We start from the raw sequence: 23630 nt of genomic DNA, 5'->3' as shown, positions 1-23630 counted from the left end.
TATAGTCAAGAACGTGCGCGACGTGCATGTGATCGTGTCGCCACTGCGATCACCGTGTCTCCTTGGATTAATTTATCGGAGCCGGGCTGTGTGTGCATACATGTACATGTCTAACGGCACATGTATTATACTTGGAAGTAACGCTATCAAACAATCACAGTGGCCTTTATCCACATTGCACTGAAATAGATTAAGTGAAGATACAAAGTACCCCTTGTGCAAGGCGAGTTTGTTGATTGCTTCATTCCAATCTGTCGACCTTGATCGGGTCGGGAGGTTTGGGGGGGGCGGCCCATTAAAGGGGTCGTGCACAAAACAATTGACAGCTTTATGAAACCTTTGAGGTTATGAAAACCTTTGCTCTGGTATGGTAAACTTTCTCCATGTGCTAAATGAGGGAAGGTTTGTATGCTTTAAATTCTCTGTCCATCGTGGCTTGGAATTAAGTGCTTTGCAGGTTTTCATTTGATTGAGATACTGGGCTCTTTTTCTGATTAGTCTCTGCCCCAGGGGAGAGGGAGAGGGCTTGGATGTGGGTAGTTCCAGAATTCGGGGGTCCATTTTTTTGTGTGTGTCCCTGTCACATCTGACATATGATTTTGTAAGTTCAGAACACATTTCCTAATTTCCGAGAGTGATGAATTCATGCAAATTACCTGCCAAACAAATACATGTACGTGGAGTAACAGTTTGAAATCAATTCCGGTGATATTTTCATGTCAAATAAAAAAGGGCAGATGTAACAGGGACAGAAAAAGTCACAGTTTTGGACCCTAACTTCTGGAATGACCTTTGTTCTAAACCGTTATGAAAAGTACCGGCAGTTGCTCCATGTACATCACTTTATTCTCATTCTAGAAATGCCACTGAATTTTTAATGTGAAACGAAACAATTTTCAGCGTAACCCTAACAGTCCCAAATCCTCCAATTTCAATACGATTTTACGTACACCCTAGGCTTACAGGAAGGCTCAAATAAGTCAGCGTTTTGGATGTGAATGATAGAAATAACTTTGTGTCAAATCTCTCGAACACTGCCATGGTAATGCACGCGTCATGTACATCGTATCAGGTGGATTATTTTGGCCCCCGTCTTGTCATTCGCATACAAAACTATGGTCAATTTATGAAAAGATGAAAGAGCTCCTGTCCAGCAGGTACCCAGTAATACCCACAAAAATTAAACTTTATTAATTGGTAATTTATACTTCCTTTTGGGTGGCAATATTTTTACGTTGTGAAAAAACATATACTTGAACATAAACATTGTTAAAGGTTTAAGATTTTCCTGAAATTGTTTGAACGCTGACAGATTTATAAATGCACAACTACTGATATCTAGGGTTTTGAAATAATTTAGTTTCACCGTTGTCTGCTGATGCAATTGTAGCCCAGAATGTGATTTTTGCTAGCCCCTTCCCCCAGCACTGCGGAGTTTGTGTATCATTAAACTCGTCATTTATCGCACGGCCTAAGCAGTGCGCATGTACATCACAAATGGATTTATGATGTTTATCCAAGGTTAAAAAAAAAATGTCCTTCACGCGACATAATCTCTTCAACATGAGGATCAGGGCAAGTGAAAAACCATCACAGAGCTGTGCTGGCACTAGTCAGGAGCATGACCTTTGTAACGAAGAGTGGATGCATTCACAAACATGTTGAGATTGTTTGGATTTCTGGTGAACTTCTTTGTGTGCTGCATCATTGAGCTGTCTGGAAATGCTCCGACCGCATGTACGTTAGGTCAGAGAGGTGTCGCGATATTCTTTGTGAAATTCTGCACGAATTTTTCAGAGTATCTTGTTCGTGTGTTGTGTACATCAAATTTTATTACCCTGTCGTCGTCTTGGCTGGAAAATCTTGTGTCTGAATTTTAAGCAATAGGTGTTCTAAAAACGGAAATGTGAAACGCTCAACGTAGCCATTTGACAGAGAATTCAATTTGTGCATGTACCAATGAAGAGCAGTGAATGCTCACGAAAAACTGTTTTCAGAACAAAACACAAGTGAGGTGTGAAAACAGAAAAGAAATCTGGGAAAATAATTTTAAAAAAGATATCAACCCATAAATAAATTGATAAAATCAATTCCTTCATCAGGCCAAAAATGATATATTCCTGCCAACAAAGCTAGAGTTGTACCTGTAGCTATTAACATGCATGACTGGGTTGTGCCTGTAGGATTACCGGGTTAGATTTGGTATATTCCACTTCTCTTAAAAGTATAATTGTCCCAAATAAGAGGCTCCTAGTACCGGGATATTTGCAGAAAAGTCATAAAAGTGTATCGGAGGCCTTTGAATATTCCAGTAGTGATATCTACAGACTTGTGCGTTATGCAAAGAAAGGCAATGTACCATAGATACAGGCAGTGTTTGCTTGCATCTGTTAAATGCTCATTTTAGAAAGATCACCTCCTAACAGTACGTACATGTGAATATGTGTTCTATGAGAATATCACCAACAAGCACATGGCAAACCCACCCATACATGTACCTGTATTAACAGTATATATGCACCAGATGCAGACCAGAAAAAAATCCCTAGCCTTTCACTATTTTGGTAGTGTTCAATACTGAAAGCATAACATTTATATTTCATGGCCTGATATTTTGGAAACAGGTTTTTTTTTTAAAAATATATCCGGGCCGTGATTTTGCAGTCTCATGTCTCGCGAACTGCATAAACATGTACATGCATAGCATATTGCTTGCTGCGCACGTCTTTTATGCCTAGCCCCTGCCTGGACAATCACAGTGATGCAAATTCTCCCCACCCCCCCTTCGGCATTGTTGGTGCCACACGCATCCACTCGACCCCTCCCTCCTCCGTGCGAGCCGGGGAGAATTATGAGATTTCCCCGGGGTCAGAGGTCACCAGTGACACTTCTGATTACGGAACAGGGTCCCGTTGCCCGCAGTGTATCCAACGGATAAATCCAACTGGGAGCATGTTTATTGCGGGGAAGCTTGTAAATTCTTATGAGGTCGTAAAAATCTGTTTAAGTGACATGGTTTGAATGTCATCACTTGCACATACGCAATGGTACACATTTCACAGACAGCAGTCTCTTATGCACGTTTTGGTGCAACCGCACTTGTTTTGCATACGAAGTGTGGAACACTCTCTTGTTCTCCTGTGGAATAAGGAAACTTGAAGAAAATGCTCCATTTTCTCCCGCTAGGATGACTCCCTCGAGATGGATTCTTGATGATGATTTCCTGGACGGTTTCCTCTTCATTTTGCCACAGATAACATTGACCCCAAAATGCCTCTGAAACTGTTTTTCAGAGAGGGGAAAACATTGTGTGGACGTGTGCAAGTCCACGCAACACCATCGTACCGTGCATTGTGTGGATTTCACACTGTATCACACACCTCGTACATGTATTTTTGTGTATAATATTTTATTGATTGGAATTTTGAAAGTGGGATTCTCACATGACTAAGCTGAAAAGTTTTACGGGTATTTTTATAACAAACCAATGTTTATTGAATTTGGCCAGTCATTTAAAACCCACCCATTGTTTGTGCCATGTTTTTATGCACACGCTCTGTACATGTACACGCATATGCCTTAAGAGTATACGTATGTCACACATAAATATTTTCTGCAGTTTCAATTGTTGCAACAAAACTCCGGTGTGGGAATATTTTGCAAATGTGTATATCCAGCCGTCCCACTTTCCGATTTGATGGCAACAAAAAAATTCGAAAATTCCTCATCGGACAGGAGAAATGTGTTCACATGCGCAGTCTTCGAACAGAGTGATACATTGCTATGTGGTCTTCGTGAACGTGGGTTCTGTCACCAGGAAGTCACGGAACTCAAAGCGGGACCCTGAAAATTAATCTACTCTCTATTGTTTACATGTTCCCCTTGTGATGTTGACGGGGGATTAGGGGGGTGTTTGTGGCAGGCAAGGAATTTCAGGAGCATGCAGCGCGTTCGGTTGGGGTTTGGATGCGCGTGTAGAGTACATGCTTCTTCTCGCCTTCTTTTTTTTTTTTTCCCATCGTTTCCTTTTAGCTCACATCTGTGGGTAGGTTTATGCATTTACACACTGCACGTGTAAGGACGTGCACACAAGTGGATCGGTGTAGACACGATGTGTTCATTCACAATGTAAGGCCAGAGTCCGATCATTTCCTGGAAGCTCTTTAAAAAAAAACCCTCATGGAAACAGATGATGCCAAAGTGGTATTTCATACACAATGCACCTGTGCTTGCTTGCGTCGGATTCTAAAAATACGGGAAAGAAGGGAACTATTTTTACATCCGGCTGGAATGCGGGCTTACATGAACGGCCGGGCTGTTTGAGGGATGGTTAGACGTTTGAGATTCCAGCCCGCTGTGCTCCAGATGCCTTTTTGGTCTTAGTTTCAAGAGAAGGGGGGGACAGGATTTCGTCCCCTGCCGTCTCATGGCTTGGTTTTTGCAGAGGACCTCGGCATGCATTGGGATTGAATGGAGTGATGTATTCTTGAGAGTGTTTGTGTGGCACTCAAGGTGAATGCCCCTAAATAATCGGTGTGGCCTGATTACTGATAGCTGGCTGATACGCTTTGGAGCGTCAGTGGGGTCAGAAATAATTTGCCCAAAGACCCGAAGACTGATACTCCTCAGGGATTGTTCAAGCATATATGCACTTACATGTACATTGTACCTGTACGTATGACGTACAGGTACAATGTACATATGAATCTGTTCACATGTACAGGTAGTTTCATTTAGAATAAATATGATGAAAATATGAACAAAAATTAATTTAGTACATGATTTTGCATTCAGGAAACACTTCTGATGTGTGCCTCGCTGCTCACAAAAACAAACTGCCAAAAAATGCTAACCAATGATCAAGGCATTTTCCCTTTTTGACAAATCACATATCTGAATCTGTAGGTCATGGTAAGAAAAATGTATTTTGCGGTCACTGATGCCCACTTTCGCAGGGGAAAGGCAAACTGGCGGTTCCATTTGACCCGTCCTTTTTTATCACATGCAGTGTGGGAAGGTTTGAAAATGATGTTGACTTTACACTTGTCCGAGATTACAAGGCTTAGTTTCCCCATGAAGGCAACCAGTTGGCATGACATCACAGGCAACTTGATCTGTGAACCCAATTGCATTACTGCCTCCCCCCCCCGGAGAATTTACATTATGGGGAATTTTATATTTCTCCATTGGTAAGGTATTGAAAACCCTAGAACCCACGACAATGAACTTGAAATCCGGCCTTCCTCCCCAGTGAACCAAAGTGTTGACAAACATATTCACGGTCGTAATGATTTTCACACATGTACAATTTGTACTATGTTTGGAGGCCAAGCGCATTTTTCCAAAGTACAGTCCACCTTGTCAGTAGTTTGCTGAGTGCCAATTTTTCTCTCCTCCCCCGCAGACAAACGTTCTTGCATAATTCACCGGTACACGGAGGAAGTAATAATTTTCCAGCCTTGTCATTCATCCTGAAATGCCAAACTCTTGACAGTCGGGAAAAGTCCCCTTTAATGCGTGCATGTGCTAGCACCGAGGAAAACCAGTTATTTTCTTATATTTCTTATTAATGCTCGATGCGCACACAGGCATCTTTAAATTGGTATCTTTTCATTCTAACTACTGTACCTTGGCATTTTTGCTAGGAAAGCACCTTAATCGTTCAAAATCCTCCACCGTCTGGAAATCCAGCATAAATTCTTTGCACTTCGGCAGTCGGCACACCGAAGACAAACAGTGCTTCATGGCCAAAATCGTACAAAATCTTCCTGTGCGGTTGATAATATTGTCTGAACTGGTAATGAAACGCACTTTCAATTACATGGACAATACTCAGTCACGTTTGTAACCAAGCACTGCCTCCATTCCTACTAAAGCCTTTAAAGTTGCAACCACTGTGTACACAGTTTTCTGTCCGGTTAGGCCCAGCTCAAAGCGGTTCAGTTGTTCTCCTTGTCTTGACCTAGGACAAAAAGCGTCAGTTCCGTAAATAGCCTGTAGGTGCAATCAAAGATAGATTTTTTTAAAAAAAGAGCATGTGATATTTGTGTGTAATAGACTTGGCTATGTACATGTACATGTGTGCATGCACAGATGTTGCATGTGCATGTTCAGTGTAGGTACAGTACATGTATGTCATTAGATGCCCTTTGTAAACTTCATTCGGCAGTGAACTCGGTCGAAAATCCCAGAGGTACCGCACTCCACCGGACTAGGATTGTCGGTCTTCATTTGATGGTGTGGGACTTTCTCAGAATTGCACATTTACACAACTACCTTGTCTGAGTTCTTTTTCCTCCCACATGGCCAAAATATCTTCTTGTCCCCGCCGACAGTTTGGTGGCACTTAACCCTCTGAGGAGTTTCTCCAATTCATTGGCTGATAATCCTTTCCGGAATTATCCACTGGGAAGACTCGCAGATTTGCCATGATGCATCACTGTGCAGTCAACATATGGCACGTTATTTTGGGGAAATCAGAACAGCATGTTCTCGTGTTTGAGAGGGGAAAAAATTGGCCAGCCAGGCGGTACCATCGTGAATCCATCAAAATACTTTCAAAGCAAGGGAACTCTTGAGAAATCCCAGGTTGAAGGGGCTCATTCGAGGCAATTTTTAAACGCAGTCCTTTAGGGTTGCATATCAAGGCACCTTTTTCCTTTTTTTGGGACTACCCTTTCGGGTTGTTTACGTTAATGCAAATTTGCACATTCACGAGAGAAAGTGTGTTGTCATTCTAGGGGAGACACTCTGGTGTGACGGTTATTTCAGCAACAGAATTGTCATGATAGTTGGCCAGCAAGTGAAGTTTCCTCACAGATCATTTTCAGCAGAAAACCTTTACATGAGCAATGGTGTTTTTTTTTCTACGAAAGCGTCCTCATTTATCTAAGAAAAACATGGATATTCCTCAGCAGTTGAACGGGGCCACTTTTAAAAACAGTGGTCATGGAGCAGATGGCGCAGAATTTGTTTCAAGGTGAAATTCATGGCATGGTCCCTTTAAAGCAATGACAGTTCCTGCACTGTGCCGCAGCTGAGCTTTGTTAAAGCTGTGCTGTGCACAGTTGTGCATATAAAAACAGAAGCGGCCAAAGCCACGGACCACAGGCTGAATAGGAGAGACCACATCTTCAGTTTACCGATTCACATTCATTCACCTGTGCAAACCTCGACAGAACACATGGTCCCCTTCAGCGTTCACTCCCACACACTGTCTCGGACGTACTCGGGTGTGCCAAAAAGGGGGCGAGCAGTACGTCACAAGTGCGTCAGACAAGTAGACGGGTTTGGCCGTCTACATTGATGTCATCGCTTCATTGAGACATTTTTCAGTCGTTATGTAGTCACGGGCAGGGAGCCTATTTCCCGTTGCACAGAAAGTGAACAGGATGCCATGCGGTAGCCACATAGATGTACGGACATTAGCCTTGAAAAACGTCTTCCAAAACTGTAATCTTCTGCATGTATACATAAATCTTGGTCCAGTCGTTTGCATCCTTCATGGAACTATAAACACAACAATTGGAAAATGGGAGGGAAAAAGAAGATTTTTTTCTTTGAATTGAAAGTAAAAGCGAGTGTTAGTTGTGCACACGCACACGGACACGCGCTAGAAGGTTTTGCGAAGTGGATTGGACACTTTTAGCCGTACCGGTAAATGATGTCTTGTTCACAAGACGACAGTGAGGGTTGCAACATGCTTTTTGAGTCAATTCAAATAATTGAATGGAGTCAATTATTGGATCTTCCATTTGTACCAAATTCGTACAGTGGCAGAAAGAAAATATGCATGTTTTCACAGAAAGTAGAGGAGAACAAAATTGAAGGAAAAGTGAATTCTGGCTTTATTGTTGGTCGTGTATTCAGCTGCCTTTAAGTTGACTCGAAATGGCCTTTTAAAATGTAATTTTGTTATTAGCCCACAAAGGTTTCCCTTTTTTATCTTACGGATTTACAAAACATATTTTCACATAGATTTATTAATCGACTGAATACCTGAATATTTCAAGAGTTGGTACAGCCTGAATTTCCGTCAAAACAAAATTTACAAACGGTTCTTGCCATCATGCCTGTGAACCAGCTGCACATATGCAGCCCCTGTGAACATTACATATGTGCAAACAGCGGTTGCCTGGCACTCATGCCGAAATGCTGTCTAAAATGTCAGGCCTGTCTTTCATCCCTCCCTGCCAGCTACAGAGGGACCCCTCCGCCGTGCCATTCATGTGGACAGAGATTCTGGTCTTGGCACGGCGTCGTGTTGCAAGGCCCCCCCTCCCTTCCTCCCGAGTATTATCAATATTTACAGGAATGTTGTCGGGGACGTCGAGAGTGTAGCTCGCCTCCTCTGTATGCAGCATTTATTGCATGCGCTTGTATTCGAGTCCGATGTGCTTCCCACCAGTAGGTACATGTACATTGTGAACTTGTAATCACAAATGGAAGGAATTCATTTAAAACTGTTAGTCAGTGAACACTGCAACCTCATTTGACGAGCTCTAATTTGTTTTGACTTACTGCTAAAATATTTTTCGCCTTTAATCTTTGCCCCTTTAATTCAGCAGTAAATTTTCAATATACGGCAGATTCCATGATTTCATGTACATATACTGGTACTTTTTTTTAATGTCTGTGGTAAATCAGTATAATTGATAAAGGCTTTGTTTGCATTTACTTCAGTTATTCAAATTAAAACAAGATAAATTTCCATTTAAATTTACCAGAGTTTTGTGAGCTGAGTTAGGGATAATCTGCACATTAAATCCATTGAATTAATGTTGTTTGCGTGTATGGACTGTAGCAGGTGCAGTGTACTGTAAACAGTCAAATTATCAGTCCAAACATGAAGATGATTAAATAAACTCTAGAACGGTGCATAAATTAAGAGTCAGTGCTGTGCGATGGGGTTGTCCCATTCAAGCCTCGGGCACAGCGGATCCTTTTTAATGTGGATATCGCATACATGCATCGCGTTCTCTCACGCGGAGGGCTCCAACGCCACAGACAATGCAACCTTACAGTGTGTAAGTCATATTTCAATTTCCCTGGGTTTGTTATTCATTCACCCTCGGCAGCAGTGGGCACCGGGTTGGACGGTCCCGAAACCATTACAGCCCCGGAAAGAATGCATGATTATGGGGCAATCACGCCGCCGGAGCAGCATGTTTATTTGCAGACCCCTTATATGCAATCTTCTCGACCGCATGCCGTCACCCCACCCGGAGCAGTCTTTTAGCGCAATTTTTATTTGTCTCCAGCATTTCTGTATTTACCGTGGACATTTATTCAATCTCAGTTTTCAAAACCCTGGTACTCTTCTCCCTAAGAGAAAAAAAAAAAAAAACCCAAATCCCTGGATGTTAACAACTCAGAAAGATTTAGGAGAAACAAATATAGAAGTTTAAAAAAAAAAACCCATGCGGGTTTCCAGATTTAAATTGTTTTTTTTTTTTTGTTTTTTTTTTAGTGCGCGGTAGAGACCTTCAGTTCCAGGTGTGTTTTTTTCCCTGCTCGTTCATTTCCATAGCCTACGAAAGGACAGCATTGACGTCATTCGTCTAGGTGCTCTGCAGTGGTTGGGGGGGGGACTCTGCCGATGGCTGGCAAGGTAAAATCCTGGCTGAGTCGAGCCACTGACCGAGGTTTTCCCCAAGGCAGGACTTGTGAGGATCTCCTCATCTCTCGGTGAAAAACAAGCCCCCGACTTGTTGTTTGTCTAGAACCGCCACCGACGATGCAGCGTGGTGCTGTACTCAAAAGCTATTGACAATTGACAAGATTTTTGTTATTTTTTTCTTCTTTTTTTTGGTTGCGGCCAGAAAGTGGAACGTTTTCATTTCTGTGCCACTCAACCATTGGTGCATTGCTCTCGTGTACATTTGGCTCACTTAATTTGGTTTGGGTTTGTTTAGGGTGTGGAAGCCAGTTAAAAAGAAAAAATCAAATAGACTTGGAGGGATTGGAATGACAGCTCTGCTTCCTTACAATTCAGGATTTTAATGCATCTTGCCTCTTTTCTTTGATTTTGAATCCTGTAATATCAGTGAAAAAGTTAATGAATTATGATTCGGTAATGACGTGGAAGCCAAGAGTTGTTATAAATAAAGGTTAAACAATTTCTTTGTTGCTGACTTTCCTTGAGAATTTTTTTGTGCGGACGTGCACATGCCTCAAATATGCCAAGTATAAAAAAATAGATCATCCCATGGCTCCAGGAGGACGTGATGTAACCAAATCTGGGATTCCAATGCTTGCAAAGCTTGGAGAACATACTCGCACCAGTGTACTCGAAAAAGAAACCACACAAAACTGATGTGAGTGTTTACCCTCCCTAGGAGCACAGAATTCGGGGAACAGAAAAATCAACTCCAGTCCTCTTAGCTGACATGTTATTCGCCCGGGGAAGCTTCCTCGAACATCAGCTCGGTTTGGAGGAAGAACAAACGATACTCTCCTTCCTCTCTGAATTTCAAGGGGCACCAAGCATTTTATAATTATAAAGAAGCAAGGCCTGGGCCTGACCTCCCTCAAGCCGGGGAAATCCCAGAAAGTATCCTGGTGCATACTTGTATGTGAGGAATTTAGAAAGGGTTGGGTAAATAGTCGCAGCGTCAAGGTCTGTCTGGTGGATGCGAAAGCAAAATTTTTTGATTTTAAAGAGAGAGTAGAAAAAACTCTCCTGGATTTTAAGCTTCACACACTACATGAGTGTATCCAAAGTATTGATTATAGATAATTATATGATATTTATAAAGAAAGAAAGAATTAAACTTGTACACCAAAGGATTTATTTTACAGCTCAGGAATTTTGTGGGGATAAAAATGAAACTTTTGAAAAGAGGAGTGGGCGGAATAGCTCTGGAGTAACAACCTTCACATTTCACGGAGGCACAGACCTTTCACAATTGTTGTCCCCGCCCACACATCACCTCAGCATACGTAATATTGCAAGAATTTACATGTCTTGTCTTCCTACTTGCCCCACCCCCTCTTTTTTTTAAAATTCTTGCCACCAACCTTAGGGCAAAGGTACATTGCATTATGTCAAGACTTGTAGCAGGGTGAAATAAAGTCCCCCGCCATCTTAAAAAGATCGATGGTAAAAAGGGAATGGGTTACAGATGTTTTGCCCGACATTTATCTAATTTATGTACGCCACTGGAATGACTATTTTGCACAGAGTTTGGCAATGGGGTTTGCTTTTGTTTACCCTAGCCCCTCGGGGTGTGTCAAATTATAATAACTGAAAGGATTTCCACTGCACAGCATTCGTCTCTCAATTTCGCTATTATATGTAAGGTTTCAGTGCGCCCTCATTGGCGAAGAGGAAAGGGGTTGGTGGGAAGCTTTTCAACTGGACTCATGAGTGCACGCGCCAGGCGTACGTGTGCAAATCAACCAGTCAAGTTGGAATTGGTTGCGCCGTCCGCGGCGCATTCCGCACTCACGGGCTTGAACTCGCACGCATGCAGCGAGTTTCCTCTACGCAAAAGCTCATCGCTGCTATGTAAAATGACACCCTGAAATGACGCTCCGAAATTACATTTCATAGGCAACTGCAGTGCACCTGGACATAAAACATGAGACCTCAGTACGTGCACTTGTCATTCTGTGCAGATCCAAAACATAATTGTATGTGTAGATACACTGTAAATGAATATTGTACACGTATGTACACATCTCCAGAGCAGCGTATAAACTGTACACCAGATGCATTGCTCTGCTCCTACAGGGGTCTGCTAGGCCACTTACAAAAAAGCTGAAAAAAAGCTACAGCGGCAACAAGTTGAAATTCAAAATTTTGCAGAGTTTTGTAGAGAAAAAAAATGTATTCAGAGTAAAAAAATCCAACAAAATGTTGTCATCGGCGGAATTCTCACATCCCTGATCTACTCGTTACACACCACATACACTTACGATGTATATGTACATGTATGTGCATTGAACATGTTCCAGTACATTATAAATTCGTTTCTGCTGAGTGTATTTTGTAAGCACATAAAATTGAGAAATTCAGGTCGCCCTGCCCCCCAGGGCAAGACGAGCAAAGAGTCACTAGCGGTAGAGCTAGACGGACTGTACATGTACCATACATGTGGATGGTGCTGTCCACGCAGGTTTGAGCGGGGGATGCTAATTTGAGTAATTTATGGCACCCACTCCAATCTCCTCTCCCCCTTCGGGTGGGCGTGCTTACATGCACCAGCAAGGCTGCCCAGAGTGTCACAGTCACGGGCAGCCTTGTTACCCCAGACGGAGACATTCTTGAAATTTACCCTGAGCGTGGTCTAATCAGGACACGTACTATTAATAGGTCTGCCGGAGGAACTGTAATCAGAAATTGTGTCGATGAATTGTTTGTTTTTTAAAGCAGAGTCCAAGGGAAAATTGTATCGGCCCTCCGTAACGTGTACAGAACTGCAGAATGAACATGGGCTTGTTTTCCAGTCAGTAAAGAGTTTTCAATTACCTGCCTACGCATCCTTGGCATTGGAGTTTGTATGCTACAGGGACAAATCCGTCGAGACATTTGATATGTTTTTCAAAAATCACATGTTATTAGCACGTTTAATATTTAGCATAACGCCTCTGGTAAATGAAGCTGTTAAAAATGATAATAAATATATGCATCAAACTATCAATTCTGTTGAAGGAAATAACAGGTACATGTAATTTGGATGCAAAAAATTTATCACTCCGTCTTTCAGATATTCATGATCAGAAGACTTTTTTGGGGGGGGATTCTGAATCTCTGCAGTTCCGATGCAGTGTTGTTTCAGGTGATGTCAAATCCCCCGCTTGAGGCAGCCAGACATTTTTCCGCTCGGCAGAGCGTGGCCCTGGACAGGCATCCTGCATGCTGGACTTGTCCTCTTCCTCCCGTCGCCGACCAGCAACCCCCTTCCCCCCCACTCCCTCATTCGCAATCTCAATAATTCATCTCCTTATCGCTGGCAGGGCCTGTCATGTCGTACATCACCGAGATATTTAATCTTGTTCCTTGAAGGATTTGTGTGGGGAGGGGGAGAACCAGGGAAAGGCCGATGTGGTCTGAATGAATTCGTGTCATCTTTGTGGCACACGTGAATGATCTTGCTTTCATAACTCAGAGACAACCCCCCAAAAAAACTGGTAAAAATAAAAACCCAAAGGAAAAATGACACGCCCATGTACATGCGTACATGCATAACAAACATGAATCAAAATCGTGCGGTTAGAAAGATGTCATGTAAACAAAAATCGAATGGCGGTGTAAACATAGTGTCCTCACATCCATTTCTCTGAAATACCTAAACCTGTTAACAACCGTAGAATCAGAAAAATAGTACATTTTACCTGTAAACAAATGGTGGGTGTTGCCTTTTTTGGGGGGGGGTAAAACAGGACTCATGAGCAGGGAACAGAAAAGCTTTATATTGCAAGGTATTTTGAATCAAATTAGCAATTTTCACTCACCTTCTCCCTGTCTTTCCCCTTTTCTCCTCTGTGTCTCCTGTTACATTATTCAGATATTTTTCTGGGTGGGGGATAGGTGTGGTCCCCCTTGGAATGCCCATGAGACAAACTTGTGCTAGTGCTTTTTCCATTAGTCATTATCGACTTGAGACAGGGTGCTTAAATATTTAACGCGTTGGAAGTACGCGCAGCGCCGCTGGCAAAAGCCCTCCTTGTTAAAGCGAGATTTGTCACCTGCCTTGGCAATTTGCCGCAGATACAAACCTGTACAGCATCTAAGATCATGGCAAATGGAGGAAATGGTGTTTTTAAGTAGGCCAAGGTGCTCGTAAAGATTTTGGCATTGGCAAAAATTCAAGATAAATCATCCACGATTCTTCAGTCTGGTTCATTTTTGAACACCTGTTCACAGTGGATGATTAACATCAGTCCAGTTGAGTTTTGATTCGATTTTTCTATTGAAGTTGAAATATCTGCGGGTCCCAATCCTGAGAATTGCAGCCCGAGTCTGCGTAATCACCCAGACTGGATGCGTAAAACGCGATATCCCCACACCTTAAGATGACTTCCATGCATTTCTCTTTCCCCCTGCAGACGTGTGGAGTCTAGGAGTTCTGCTCTACATGCTAGTATGCGGAGAGCCCCCCTTCAATGAGACAAACGACAGCGAGACACTGACGATGATCATGGACTGTAAATATTTCCTGCCCGATCACATCTCAGAAGACTGTAAGAAGTAAGTCCACCCACCCCCCCCGCCCCGCCCTTACAAAGATTTCCCGTCATGTTTCTTCTTTCCATCTTCTTTGACTCTCTGGGTCACAAGGCATCAAGGGCATCACACTTCTTTCCTTCTGGCACTTCCCGAAATAATAAATGACGTAGCGCGGGAGCCAAACTGGCAGCGTTTTCAAGCGTCAGCCCGAGTGATAGATTTTGTGTTCTTCCTTCTCCTTCTCGTCTCAAGTGCCAGCAGATGGCAACTGGCGAGGTAGCGAACGCCGAACGATAACAATCGGCGCACGTCCCACCGTCGTCTGTCTGCATTTTCCCCCCCGTATGCGTAATCGGCCCGGTGCGTCGTCTGAAGCTGCGCTGGTTTATGTTTGTTTGGTTTTTTTCTTGAAGGCGTAAGAAGCCCACACTGTGAGGGAACATTTCTCCAGGAAAAGAGGAGAACAGAGTTCAAGGATTTTGAAAAAGGCGTCTTGGGCATTGTTATTTTTCCTTGCCCATCAATTCCGGTTTCTGGCTGCTTTATGGTCTACAGACTGGACCTTTGATGGCTCTCTCTATAAAGTGTCTCTCTATAAAGCTTTAGTAGTTTATCGGTACCTGTATGGAAAAAAAAACCCAACGTGTTTAGGACTTTCATTAACAAATCCCAAATGGTCTTCCAATTTGATGACAGTTTTTTTTGCACACCCCCGGGGGGGGGAGATAGTAGTTTTGTTGCTCTGTTTATACCTCATATTTACTTTTTAGAGAAACTTTACATGCACTCAAGCAGTAAACAGGAAACCCTTACCAAAATCTTTGGGTTTCATTCTCATGCAAAGTTGCCAGGAGGATGTTCATGTGTTGACATATATGTAGGCCTTACATTAAATTGAGGCGAGAATCTGTCCATGTCGCTGTGGTGAAGGCATACGGTTGACCGAAGGAGTCCAACTTCAGCGAGCGTTGAAAATAGATGGGAAACCTCACAGTGAAACCAGACACATTTTTTTTTTTTTGGAAGACTGAGAAACCAGTGCTTGATGTTGTGATAACGAGCAGGGTATCGGCGTCCTTCCCCTTTCCCTACGACGCCACCGCCAAGAACGGGCGGACAGTCTTTTCCAGAATTAATTTGTTTTGTTTTTTAACAACAATACAGTAAAAAAGTCTCTCCTCTTGTGCTTGCCTGAAAAAATGGAAAAAAATTGAAACTTTGGTGGGGGAAAAAAAAGAAACGAGGGTACGATGTTGATTTGAGGAAGAGGTTGCGTTACACAGCGCCGTGAGCATCACGCTACCAACCGATCAAGTCAACATCATCGCTGCCTGGGCTTGCTCTACAGCAGTATCTGTATTTTGTTCGTCCTGCTCTGCCCCCTCCCCCACCTGTTGTCTGCCCCCCTCAAGTTAGCGGAAAGCTCTATTAGTGTGTTGTAACAAAGGCTATATTCCAGGATGGGGTGGGTTGTTGGGAGGTTAGTAACTTCTTTCAGGGATGCCAGTTTCATGCAATACAGTAGCCTGGTTTCACTCATTTTTACTTGCAATTTTGGGCTAATTTCAGGCCCCAACAAAGGTATATTTTGGCTTCTCTGGCCTTCGTTTGAGGCCCCAACAAGGTATATTTGGGCTTCTCTGGCCTCCATTTCAGGCCCCAACAAGGTATATTTGGGCTTCTCTGGCCTCCATTTCAGGCCCCAACAAAGGTATTTTTTGGCTTCTCTGGCCTCCATTTCAGGTCCCAACAAGGTATATTTGGGCTTCTCTGGCCTCCATTTCAGGCCCCAACAAAGGTATTTTTTGGCTTCTCTGGCCTCCATTTCAGGTCCCAACAAGGTATATTTGGGCTTCTCTGGCCTCCATTTCAGGCCCCAACAAGGTATATTTTAGCCTCTCATGCTTCCATTTCAGGCGCCGGACAAGAACCTGGCCGACCTCCCCGTTCTCATCTTTTTGCTAGTTATTGGTCGTTGATTTCTTCAGATTTCTGTAATTCTGCAACAGTGCCCCACCTTCATCAACAAACTTAAAATTTGCAAAGAAAAAAAAAATTGTTGAAATTGAAGGTTGTCTCCCATCAATCCACAGATCATGTAGGTGATTTTGACACTGGGTGCCTTTTTGCTTGATCCCAAAGTTGGTTTCCCTCTATCAGTTAGGTGGGTTCTGGTGTCAGTGAACCAATGTTGGATCACTGATCACGATCTGGACCCACACCAAACAAACAGGCCTCTCATGACCCAGCCGCCGGCCGCCCGACTCATTACGACCTTGACAGAAACCCCACATTGGTATTTACCAATCCCTTTCACGTCTATGCCCGATGCTGTACAGTGCTTGAAACATGAAAGTGCAACACCTAGGGGAAAAAAAAGAACACTGTGCGTTGTGAGTGGGCGTGTGGCTATTGGCGCGTGACTGTACCGTTCATTTATTAAACAGCATCGTCAGTAAATGATCTGATTGCGAGGAAAATTGAATGAAGGGTGTCCGTTTCAACACGCCGGTTACGGTCTGTTGCCTGGCAGACAGACACTATGGGATAATTTAAAGTATTTGATATGAAATAGAGCCGACGCTGTCCAGGAGATGTTTGGATTATTGAAGACAAATAGAAGCCAGATTCTTATTCCATATTGTCCATTTTTGTTCAAGGCCATTTTTTTTTTTTTTTAGACATGTACTGTACTATTCTCGGTCATTTATTTGTCGTTATATTTTGTTTTGCCAACACCGTCCTCTTTTGGGTGTGAAAAATTTTAGGGGTGTGCGCTTACGGGTATTTTGGGACCTGGGTATTTGTTTTATGTCAAAAACCGGGTATCCGGGTACCCTTAGAATATAAGGAATACTTAATAAACGGCATTGTGCAAAACCCCGGTGGACCGTGTGCCTGAAACAGGGCTCTGTTTTCATACGTAGGAAGCAGTACATTGCTTCTAATTAGAAGGGAATCACCCCCACCATTTTTTTCAACAAACTTGTTACCATTATTCCCGTAGGACTGGGTTGTTCAGCAGCACGATGTTTTTCCAGCTATTCTGCCCTTCGCCATTAAAGGGCATATGCATTTTGTGTGTGGAATTTTTTCAATGGATACCCGGCCCAAAAAATGGAACCAGTTTTGAGATTGACGGGCGATTACCTGGGTACCCTCCCCGGACATAAAACTGTACTTTTCAGATTCTGCCACAATATTCATGGTTGCTGGATTCTGACAGGCTTCGTTTGTCTTTACTGGTCAGTCTCATCTCCAGCATGCTACAGCGAGACCCTGAGAAGAGACTAACCCTGGAGCAGATCGTGAACAGTGCTTGGCTGAAGCAAGGGGGTGCGGCTAAGCAGATGGAGCCGCTCATAACCAGGCACGACATCACGGACAGCGTGCACGAGAGCATCATGGAGAGAATGATCAGCGGGAATATCGCCGACCGGACTACCATCATGAAGTAAGCACCGGGGTGGGGTTTTTTTGGGTGGGTTTTTTTGGGGTGGGTGGGGTATATCCGCCCCCTTTTGACCAAGGTTTGATAGGCCAGTTGGTCATTTCTCTACTTACTGGAGATGAGAAACACAAACAAACTCATACTTTAAGGTTACCTACAAACCGAGGTACATGCGCGTAAAAGCTCAAAAGACATGCCCCTGTATCATTAATCCTGCATGGATTGACACCACTGCCACTGTATCCTGAAACCGTTCATAGTTCAGGCTTCCACACCATGTGGAAGGTAAAAACCGCTTTTGTCTTCCGGACACCTTCCATATCAAAAGTCACAAGCTGATAAAAGGCTCTCATGGACTCTTCCTTTGTGAACAAGAGAGGGCGCTTTGCTACAGAGCAGTGACATCCCATGGGCCCCATGCATTTATTTATGTTTGAATGCTGGCGGTGCAAAGTGCAGGAAAGTAATTTTCGACGGAATGAGTACAGACCCATAACATTTATTACTCACAGGCACATGGTGCAGTATTGTACATGTAAATGGACACAATAACGAAAATGCCACTTTCCAAGGTGATTTTCTCAGTCTAATCTTCCGCTTTCTGAAAAGTTGGTCACAGTTTGCTTTGCATTAATTTATCTATCTTTGAGGTTTCTGTTTTCTTTAAATATACACACCCAATATACAGAAGGAAACACAAACATTTCCTTCATTAATTGATTTTCCTGGGGTCCCACTTTTCTCAATATGACAAATTTATAAAGAGCAAATTCTGAGGGTCCCAGTCTCTTGAGTTCTTTTGCTCTTCATTGTCTGTCTCTTCCTGTCCAAGGTTCTGGCCATAATGTGATTCGGCGCTTACATGCAAATCCTGTTAGAACAAGAGATGAGTGTGGGAAAGATGCGATCATATCTATGGAGCATCATCATGTAGAGAATGCATCAATTCTTGAGAAACTACCAGAATACATGAGCCAAAAATTGTTAATGTCAAAGGCTATTAGATCTCTCTGTCGTAATGCAGACATCGTCCACTTGCTTATGTCATGAGCACGTGTACCGGTAGGCAAAAGTATACTTGGGAACATCTGCATTGAATATTTCTCAGAACAGATTTCGGCATAAAATTCTGGGAACTGTTAGACCAGAACACATGTACACGTACAGTACGTGTTCACACACATCCATGTAATGTCAGTACATGGTAAACATCAGCTGATAAAAACTGGCAAGTGGAAGTCAACAGAGGGGGTACTTCCTTGGAAGAGACAAAAGCATCTAGCCACAAAGAAACCTGACAGGAAGGAGAGTATTGAAATTACAATTAGTATTCACAGCTGATTAGATTAGTTTAACATTCACACGTAGACCTTGGCTGCAGTTCGTGCTTGGAAAAAAGAAGGACTTTTTGTAAAAGTGCAGTGTAATATGGGCAGGGGAAAAGAAAATTGTTTAGATGCAGGAAAGGGACTACATCGGTGAGTTCCTATAATGGTTCTGTCCAGGAACTTACAATACCATGTTCATGTCATGGGAGGGGGGAAGAACTACATTGATGCACTGCAGAAATGCAAAAAAAATGATTTGGAAGTCAGTTGCCATGCATTTAGACCAAAACTTTGATGTGATTTGCAACCCGGGCAAGTCAAATGAGTCCCAAGTGGCCAGAGCCTCGTTGGAGTTAGTTTGCCCAGTTAATGCAAAAACCAAAGGCAGAATTACCTCACAACTAGCCCCAAGTCTCAGTTTGAGGGATTTCGAATATGCCGTAGCAGTTAAAAAAAAAGAAATCTTACAATCTTTATCTCGCCCCTCTGTGGGTTTAAATACGTAAAACATCAATTGTGGTTAGTTTGGTTCGGGGAATAAAGCATGTAGTCCTCGAATCCATGCATTGTGCATACCTGCACGGACGAACGATACCGTGCAAATACCATGACATGACATTGAGCCCCTGATCAGGAAGTGAAACAGGAATTGACTGTTGTCGTTTCCAGGGTCTGGCCACCTGCCTTGCTGGTGCGCGAGACGTGTTCTGCCGAAGGTCATCGCATTATTTGTAGCACAGGGATTGTCGAGGGACAGCGGTTTCCGTTGTTTATGCAATTCATCCAATGTCAAATCCCTTTTTAAATGTGCAGAAAGAACCTTTTCCAAATTCAGAATAGTGCGTAAGACTTTTTTAAAAAGGGTTCTAACCCTGAATTCATACTCGTCTTATAAACCATGTTTAATCCTGTTTGCTTCAATTTTGTTGAGGTCCAACACCTCAGACTTTTAAAAGTCTCTTTGAATCAGCACCGTGTTTCCTGTACTCTTTGAAGGGCAAAAAATTTCAGGAAGCTTCAAAAGTGTTTTCAGCATTTTTTGTAACTTGTAAACAACATTTGTGTACTGTACGGGCACATGTACATGTGCCCGTAATAAATAATAATAATAAATACCTTAAAAACATTGCCAGTGACTTAATAAGTTAATCAGTTGATTCTTTGGCCTGTGCGCACAAGGAAGTGAAGGTTAGAGGAAAAATGCATTCAGTAATTTCGAGTTTAAGGGGGAGTGCATGATTTATCTAATGACAATTTTTGGGGAGCCATTGGAAACTGTTTCTGCCCATGCTAACAGTCTGCCCCATTTAGACTTGCGACATCAGGGCTGGTCATGTGCAGATCAGTGGCCGAACACTGTATGCAGTGATTTCAAGCAGACGCTGCTGCAGCGACATTGCTAAGCCACAGAGAGATGATGTCCAACTGCCGACGAGAAGTCCAGTGAGGCAAATGAATCTTCAAGTCGGATCATGATTCCATTCCCTCTCTGTCCCCTCCGTCCAGGTCCCTAGAAAGTGACAGCTACGACCACATCACCGCCACCTACTTCCTCCTGGCCGAGCGCAAGCTCAAGAAGCAGGTGGGGGACCTGACGACGGAGGACAACAGCCTGAGGAGGCACTCGGCCGTCCAGCCCCAGCTCGCCTCCTTGGCTCTCTCCCCAAGGTGAGGAAGGAAAAATAGGGGGGGGAAATGCCACAGGCTCGGAACGGTTGATCGTCGTGGATGATCATCCCTCCAGCCTGGTTTTTTTTTTCTTTAAAAGACTCACATCATTGTATCAAGCTCTCTACAGTCAGGATGCACACCATCTTCAGAAAGTCTGCCCGTCTTAGCGGCAGTGTTGTAGTCAAATACTGAATCGAGTATCAAGTTCTTTACCAAACAGTGACCTAGTTAGGAAGGCATAAAGTTGAAGAACGTGGGCATTAGATGGTCAATTCACAAAGGTAAGATTGCCCCCCAAAATGATGACTTTTGGACATTCTTTTTCAATAAAGATTACCTTTAATTTTAAAAAGTGCTTTTAAGCTGTTTCTGTATTTTTCCATTGCTCTCTAGCTTTGTTCCCTCACAGAAACTTGACACCCCAAAAGTGCACAATTACGACATTGCTTAAGAGTGTTACAAACCTGGATTTGTTTTCCCTGACAGTCGGCGTAGGGTGCCTTAACTTTAAACCAACGTTTTAAGGAGTTTTCCTCCTTGATAGAAATCGCAGTGGAAGTAGGAGTCATATTGTGGATTGTGAGTTTTCACATGATCCCTACATTGCATTGGTTTGGACCAATGCTTTAACTAAATGAATGGGTGTATTACTATTCACCTAAACAGAATACAAAGTGGAGAATCTTTATCTTCAAACTTAAAGCTAAAAGTATTGTTGGAAACAAGTCAGTAGCTCTTTATCCCATATACATTGTATGTAAACAAAAAGTATCACATTTGAACAGTTTAGGGGTTTGAAATGCTTGGAAACTCCCTAAGGAGATCTTTTGATTTCTCGTTATTTAATGTTTTCCTTCCTTTGCCTCAGGACTCCACTCCCGGACCACCCAACCTTGGAAAAGCCCATCAACAACAACATCGGCCACCTCTGCTCACCCGTCGCCGCCCAGCCGTCGCCCGCTGCCACGCCCATCCCCATTCCCACACCCCCGTTGGCCGTCTCGCCTGCCCTGGCCCGCTCCAGCTCGGAGGAGGAGGTCTCCTGCAGCCCGCGGCGCCACCGGATGGAGCGGGAACATCTGACCATTCACCCACGCCACGGGCGGAGCATCGTCAAGGAGGGGTTGCAGTCACTGGAAGTAAGTGCTCCCCCCTCTCCCCCATGGAATCGCTCCGTTGGAACACTCCGCCGTTGTCGCCACCCTGTCCCTAACTTAACCCCACCCTAGTTCTCTCCTACACTGCCGTGATTGCCACCTTGTATTGACGACGCATGCCACTTCTTCAACCCCCAACCCCTTCCCTCAGTCACTCAACCTCCCCCCCTGCCTTTTCTCAGTTCAAGCGGCCATTAGTAGATAGAGTAGATGCATCATTTTTAGTCAGACAGTGTCCAAATTGTCCCAAGCTGTTGTGAGTGCCGTTGAAGTTCTCAGTTGGGCATAAGTTGGCTCCTAGTTGATTGTGTCTCGGTGCTTTTTTTTTTTTTTTGCCAGTTCGTCCAAAATCTCGCTGCGGTGGACGCTTCTTACTTCCAAATGATCTTACTTGCATTAAACTGTATTAGTCAAAGAACTGGGTGAAACTTAAGACCAGATAAATGTTCTCTTCAAACATTTTTACATCCATACTTCCATGCTTTTGTTTGCCCCCCCTTTTGCTTATTTCCTTCCGGAACTCGGCGCAAACGTTTACCCAAAAAAAATTCCAAAACCAAACTGGGAATCAGGAGGAAGAGTTCCAGCACATTGCCGACGAGGAAATGGAGTTGACCACGGAGTCTTTGGTTTCGCCATCATCGGCCGCCACAGCAGCAGGGTCGTCGCCGTCAGATGGCTCATGGGGAAAGGCCCGCCGTCCGCAAGGGGCCAACGCCCGGCCCAACAATCCGGCCACGAGACTCAACCCGACCGTCCTGAATCAGATTACTGAGGAAGAAGGTGTGTATGGCCCAGCCGCTGCTTGATGCTTGCAGAAATGTCCCCCAGAGAATTGGGGTAGGGCGGAGAAAGTCATAAACTACGGGGGGGGGCTTTGGTTTTAAAGATAAACCTCAGACTTTACAGTGACATGCCCGTATAGAAAGCTTAAAAAAAATTGCTAAGTTCAAAACAATGTGGCATCGAAAAAAATAATCCAATGTGTCAGATAAAAAAACCTTGGTGAATCTAAACTTTTGCTAAACCTCTCGATGGGTTCCTGCGATTGGTCACCGTTGTGTGATGTCATCTTCGGGGTCGTAATCTCAACTCACGAGCAATGTCAAATTCATTTGCAGTTGGGTAGAGAAAGACAGTAATGAGCATACTCAGAAGCCTTCAGCCAGAGACACAACTACGAATTGGCAAATCGATGTTAGATTTCCCCCCCCCCCAGTTCCTTCCCGCCCGGCGGTTGTCGTGGTTGCAGCAGAGTCAGTCGGGATTTCTTTTTGGCCCAAAGCACCCAGCGCTTTGCCCGCCAGCACCCCCTGTGTCTTTCTTATTTTGCAGTGTGCAGTTCTCTGTGCGTGTCCTCGCAGTATTGTCAGTGGTTTTTGTCCATGTCAGTGTTGCGCCCAGAACTATCCAATCACTACACGTTAAACATTTATGACCTATAGGTCGAGTTTGGGCGGTCCGTTCCTGACACGGGTTTCGTGTTCTCGCGCTCAAACGGTGGGAACACGACCGAAGAACACTGTTCTCGGAACAGGATCACTCACCACCTCCTCGACAGGATTTCACACGAACACACAGAAAAACTCGTGAGATTTGATTTTTGAACAGCCGCAAAAAGTACCGATATGGCTTTGAAAAGCCAAAGACAATGGAAAGTTTTGCAAAATTAACATTAATAATTTTCCATGACAGAAATGAATTTTTTTAATGGAAAAGAAGGAAGCCCAGTTATCCAACATCAACTCTTGAAGACTGCACAAGGACATTGCCATGTTGCATGTTGCTTGCCACAAATCACTACTAGCACTTATAACCGGTTGTACATTCCCGGTGTTTGAGCGACTGAC

At 43.6% G+C, this 23630-nt stretch overlaps 1 protein-coding gene across 1 annotated transcript in view; it reads left to right on the top strand.

Annotated features, from left to right (window-relative positions):
- LOC110974757 (uncharacterized) overlaps positions 1-23630 on the top strand; it is a 37501-nt gene that overhangs the window by 5783 nt on the left and 8088 nt on the right. The window contains exons 2-6 of the mRNA XM_022226608.2: positions 14053-14194; positions 17424-17627; positions 20459-20620; positions 21492-21762; positions 22353-22563. Of these exons, the coding sequence (XP_022082300.1) occupies positions 14053-14194; positions 17424-17627; positions 20459-20620; positions 21492-21762; positions 22353-22563 (990 nt within the window). The remainder of the gene's footprint in view (positions 1-14052; positions 14195-17423; positions 17628-20458; positions 20621-21491; positions 21763-22352; positions 22564-23630) is intronic.

This window comes from Acanthaster planci, linkage group LG06 (assembly GCF_054643075.1).
Source record: "Acanthaster planci isolate LZ-2023a linkage group LG06, COTS_SCS, whole genome shotgun sequence".
NCBI lineage: Eukaryota > Metazoa > Echinodermata > Asteroidea > Valvatida > Acanthasteridae > Acanthaster > Acanthaster planci.
This window is presented reverse-complemented; position numbering and strand designations above follow the sequence as displayed.